General features: G+C 49.4%; 1 protein-coding gene across 1 annotated transcript; it reads left to right on the forward strand.

Annotated features, from left to right (window-relative positions):
- The first annotated feature begins 742 nt into the window (after positions 1 to 742).
- LOC135888237 (zinc finger protein 300-like) lies at positions 743 to 3,054 on the forward strand. The gene is made up of 3 exons (XM_065416046.1): positions 743 to 776; positions 1,379 to 1,492; positions 1,819 to 3,054. Exons 1-3 carry the CDS (start codon positions 743 to 745, stop codon positions 2,880 to 2,882), a joined length of 1,212 nt encoding a protein of 403 aa, XP_065272118.1. The 3' UTR covers positions 2,883 to 3,054.
- Positions 3,055 to 4,610: the final 1,556 nt, after the last annotated feature.

The raw sequence follows: 4,610 nt of genomic DNA on the forward strand, positions 1-4,610 counted from the left end.
GGTGTGACATGGACTGAAGTCCCTTCTGTAACCTCCCTCTCGCCCCGACAGGCTGAGGAATCACATCCACATTTCGCTTCAGATTGGCCCATTTTCCAGGAGACAGGGAAGGGAAATGGCTGTGATGGAGCCAGCTCAGGTAGGGGATTTTCATGGAGCTGCTGGGTACGGGGAGGGAGAGGGAGGGAGGAGACAGGGTGTGAGAAACCTACTGATTTTCTGAGTAGGACAATTGGTGATGGGGAGGGAGGGACATTCACCCATTTCAGAAACAGGACACAACCCCCCTGCACAGGGACGGAGCCTGAACCCAGTAGCCAGAGGCTTCTGTGAAATACAAAGGGAAGCTGTTGGGATTCCTGTCCCTGTCCCTGTCCCTGGCTCAGAGCTCTGCTTCCCATATCAGCCTGTGTCTGGCAGGTGTGTGGGAAATGAGAAGACCCGGCCCTGCTCCGTGTGCTGGGGGGGACAAGGAGCTCTCACCTTCTCCCACCCCCTGAAGCCTCCTGGCTGCTCTGAGCAGGGTGGGGGTGGGATTCTGCTATTCTAGCCCTCCCAGAGCTTCCATTTCTTTATTCTTCCTCCCGCGTGACTAGCGGGATTGTGACTGGGGCAGCAGGTGCTGAGTGGGGGACTCTTGTTCTTTCAGATGCCGGTGACCTTCGAGGAGGTGGCTGTGTATTTCACCCAGGGGCAGGGGGCTCTGCTGGACCCCGCTCAGAGAGCCCTCTACAGGGACGTCATGCAGGAGAACTACAAGATTGTGACCTCGCTGGGTAAGGGATTCCCATCCCCTCAGTTATTAGAAGCCGTTGAGTTTGTATGTATAAATCTGGTCAGATTCTTCCCTGATCAGTTAGATCTGAGGGGAATGTTTTGCGTAATAAACAGTTGCCCTGTGAGAGAGACTTGCATCTCCGTGCCCTCTCCAGTGAGACACGGTGTCAAAACTTAATGGACATGCTAGCTCATCCCCACCCCTCCAGCTTTCAAAGGGACAGAATTCATTCATTGTCCTGTCTGTATTGATTCCCATACACATCAGATCCTTATTTACCTCCCTTCTTGGGAATAGCTCCAGCCACTGGGAAGGCTTAGAAATAGGCAGAGGTTTCACGCGAGAGCTGTGTGTGAGTCAGCAAGGCCCCTAGGCTGCGCAGATCCTGGGAACACCTAATGAGAGTGTAAAAATTCCCCTCCCCTCCCCAGACGTCTGCCTCTCCCAAGAGGGCTCAGCGACCACGTTCCTGTCCTCTTGGGTTCCATGTTCCCCAGCAGAGCACAGGGACACGTTCCACTCACAGAATGTCCTTTGTGACAGATGCACTCTCAATCCTTCATGCACCCTGATCTGGTCTGATTTCCACCCCCTGTGCAGGATTCCCCATTCCAAAACCTGAGCTGATCTCCCGCCTGGAACGAGGGGAAGAGCCGTGGGTCCCAGATCTCGAGTGCTGTGAGGAAAGAGAGAGCCTGAGAGGTGACCACACAGGTAAGGACTCACACAGAAATCATCTGGGGAATGAAGAAAAAGTTGAGAATCCTAAAAATGTGGTGTGAGGAATGCCCTCAGTTCTTCCTCCTCTTACCCAGGGCAGCACTGTAGTCAGCAGATATTGCTCACGGCTTTCCACCTGTCCTGTTAGCTGCAGAAGTTTCCTTCCTATCTCTCCTTCCCTGTGAGTGTTTGTGTGGGATGTGGAATCAGAATCCAATTACTGATTCTTCCCAAATTTAGTGAGCTGGGTTTTCCCTTGGTGCTATTCCTCTTTCTCCACAGCACAATGACTCCTGTCTGGATTGTCTCTCTCCCAGCAGGTGATGAGGCAGTGAGTGAGAAGGAGAAAGGGAATCATCATGAAGAAGTCCCTGGGAAAGTGGAACCACAGAGGACATTTGTGGCAAGAGCAGAAGGGAATTTTTCCCAGTGCTTCGAACAGGAAGAAGCCTGTGGAAATTGGCACAGGTCAGAGAGGCAGCGGGGAAACCAACCAAGGAAGAAGGTGGATGAATCTATTAAATGTGGGGGAGGAGACAAGGATCCCACAACCCAGCAGACAAATTTCAAGGAAGACAAACGCTATGAATGCCTCTTGTATGGGGAAGGATTCATTCTGAGACCACAGCTTGTTACACATCAGACAATCCATACTGGAGAGAAACCCCTTCAATGCTTGGACTGTGGGGAAAGCTTCAATAATCGCTCAGCCCTGAGTAATCATGGGAGAAGCCACAGAAGAGAGAAACCCTCTCAATGCCTCGAGTGCGGGAAATGTTTCATTTGGAAGTCAGAACTAATTAGACATCAACTAAGCCACACAGGGGAGAGACCCCACAAGTGCGTGTACTGTGGGATAAGTTTCACATGGAGGTCAGACCTTGTTAGACATCAGGCAATCCACACAGGAGAGAGACCCCATAAGTGTTTAGACTGTGGGAAAAGTTTCACACAGAGGTCAGTCCTTGTTATACATCAGAGAATCCACACAGGAGAGAGACCTTACAAGTGCGTGGACTGTGGGAAAAGTTTCACATGTAGGTCAGACCTTGTTAGACATCAGTCAATCCACACAGGAGAGAGACCCCATAAGTGTTTAGACTGTGGGAAAAGTTTCACATGGAGGTCAGTCCTTGTTATACATCAGAGAATCCACACAGGAGAGAGACCTTACAAGTGCTTAGACTGTGGAAAAGGTCTAATGTGTAGGTCACACCTTGTGAGACATCAGTCAATCCACACAGGAGAGAGACCCCACAAGTGCTTGGACCCTGGGGAAATTTCACACAGAGATCACACCTCATTAAACATGAGAGAATCGACACAGGAGCTAAACTTCTCTGACACAGAGACAGATGGTGTTAAGGAAATTGCATGTAATTGACCTAGATTCAACCTTTAGAGACAGGTTAGAAAAGTGTGTCCTCGTTAGATAAACTAGAGCTTCGAGAGGTAAACCTGTATTGTTAAAGACATGGAAGAAGATGGTAACTGAAGTTGTCTTTGTTTGGCTGTATCTTGTTAGAGGTTAACAATGGAAATAAACAGTTCTTGTCTAGGGCTGTATTCTGTGAATTCAGAGATCAAAAGGGAATATTAACATTTAGACAAAACTTGGTTGTAATAATGTCATTGTTTGTCTCCTGAAAGTTTATGGTAAACTGTCTATGAACTGCTTTATGGAGCATCACCTCATGCTAATCCATGTAATTAATTACCAGTGATGTTTAGGAAATAGAAAGTTACTTCAAAAGCCTATTGTTCAGCCAAGGACTGTGTGCTTTTGAGACGCTGCAAAAATGATCCTTTCTTTTCTGATCTGCCTAACCTTTATACGGGGGGAGTGTGAGTCGGAAGACGGGGATCTGCAGTCCTATCTGGACCGCCCTGACATTGAAATTGGACATTGGACTAGGAAATGATTCTGTAAAGGACTCTTTGCAATTCTAAAGCACCATCTCTACAGTGAAACTGGCCGAATGACTCTATGCATGTCTGTATGTATAATGATTGTTTAACCAACACACACTCTCTCTCTTTTCTTCTTTTAATAAATCTTAGTTGAGTTAATAAGAATTGGCTGTAAGAGTATATTTGGGTAAGAACTGAAGTATTCCTTAACTTGGTGGATAATGTATAGGATCCTTTGGGATTGGTGGAACTTTTTAATATGGTGAATAAGATTTTCAGCAATTCCCATCATGTTGAAGTGGGCTGCCTGGGAGGGAGCCCAAGGCCGGGTTGCTGTAAGGGAGCTGTGCTTTGGCTTCTCTATAACAGTAAGGTATTGTAGAAGCTGTTTTGTTGCTGGCTTGAAGAATCTAAGTATTGGAATAGCCACCAGTTTTGAGGATTGTCGGCTCCATTCTTCGCAGTTTGTCCTAATTGCACAATCTCAGTGTGACCCTGGTCACAACTTCATAAATGCCTTGCCTGTGGGAAAAGTTTCATTCAGCCATCATGAAACACCCCCCGCAGATCGCAAGCCACCACCAACGGAGGTGGGGGAGTCAGCCAATGGTCTCCAGTTCTTGCGGGCCCATGGCTCCCCACTCTTCCCGGGCTCTGGGGAATGCCCTTCGGTTCCCCACTACCAGGGGCGGCTCTAGGCACCAGCAAAGCAAGCACGTGCTTGGGGCAGCCCATTTGCAGGGGCGGCAGGATTCCAGCATGGGAGCTGAGAACCAACAGGGGGCCCTGGGAGCTGTAGTTCCTTGGTTAGCTCCCTGCCTATAGACCCAGCCCTAGAGCAGGGAAAGAACTACATTTCCCAGCATTCCCTTGGCCACTACCAACAGGAAAGAAGGGGAGAGAGTGACGTAGCTGAGACCTCATGCTGCAGCCTACTGTGACTGGAGAGCTGCACTGTGAAGGGTAGGGATACCATATTTTAACATTAAAAAATAGGACACTCCACAGGGAGGGAGGGTAGCCCCACCTTGCCACCATCCACTACCTCTGACTGCCCCCTGCAGAAACCCCAACCCATCCAACCCCCCCTGCTTCCTGTCCCCTGATCACCCCCTCCCGGGACCCCTGCCCCTAACTGCCCCCCAGAACCCCACCCCCTATCTAAGCGCTGCTGCTCCTTGTCCCCTGATTGCCCCCTCCT

The sequence above is a fragment of the Emys orbicularis genome, chromosome 13 (assembly GCF_028017835.1).
Source record: "Emys orbicularis isolate rEmyOrb1 chromosome 13, rEmyOrb1.hap1, whole genome shotgun sequence".
Taxonomy (NCBI): domain Eukaryota; kingdom Metazoa; phylum Chordata; order Testudines; family Emydidae; genus Emys; species Emys orbicularis.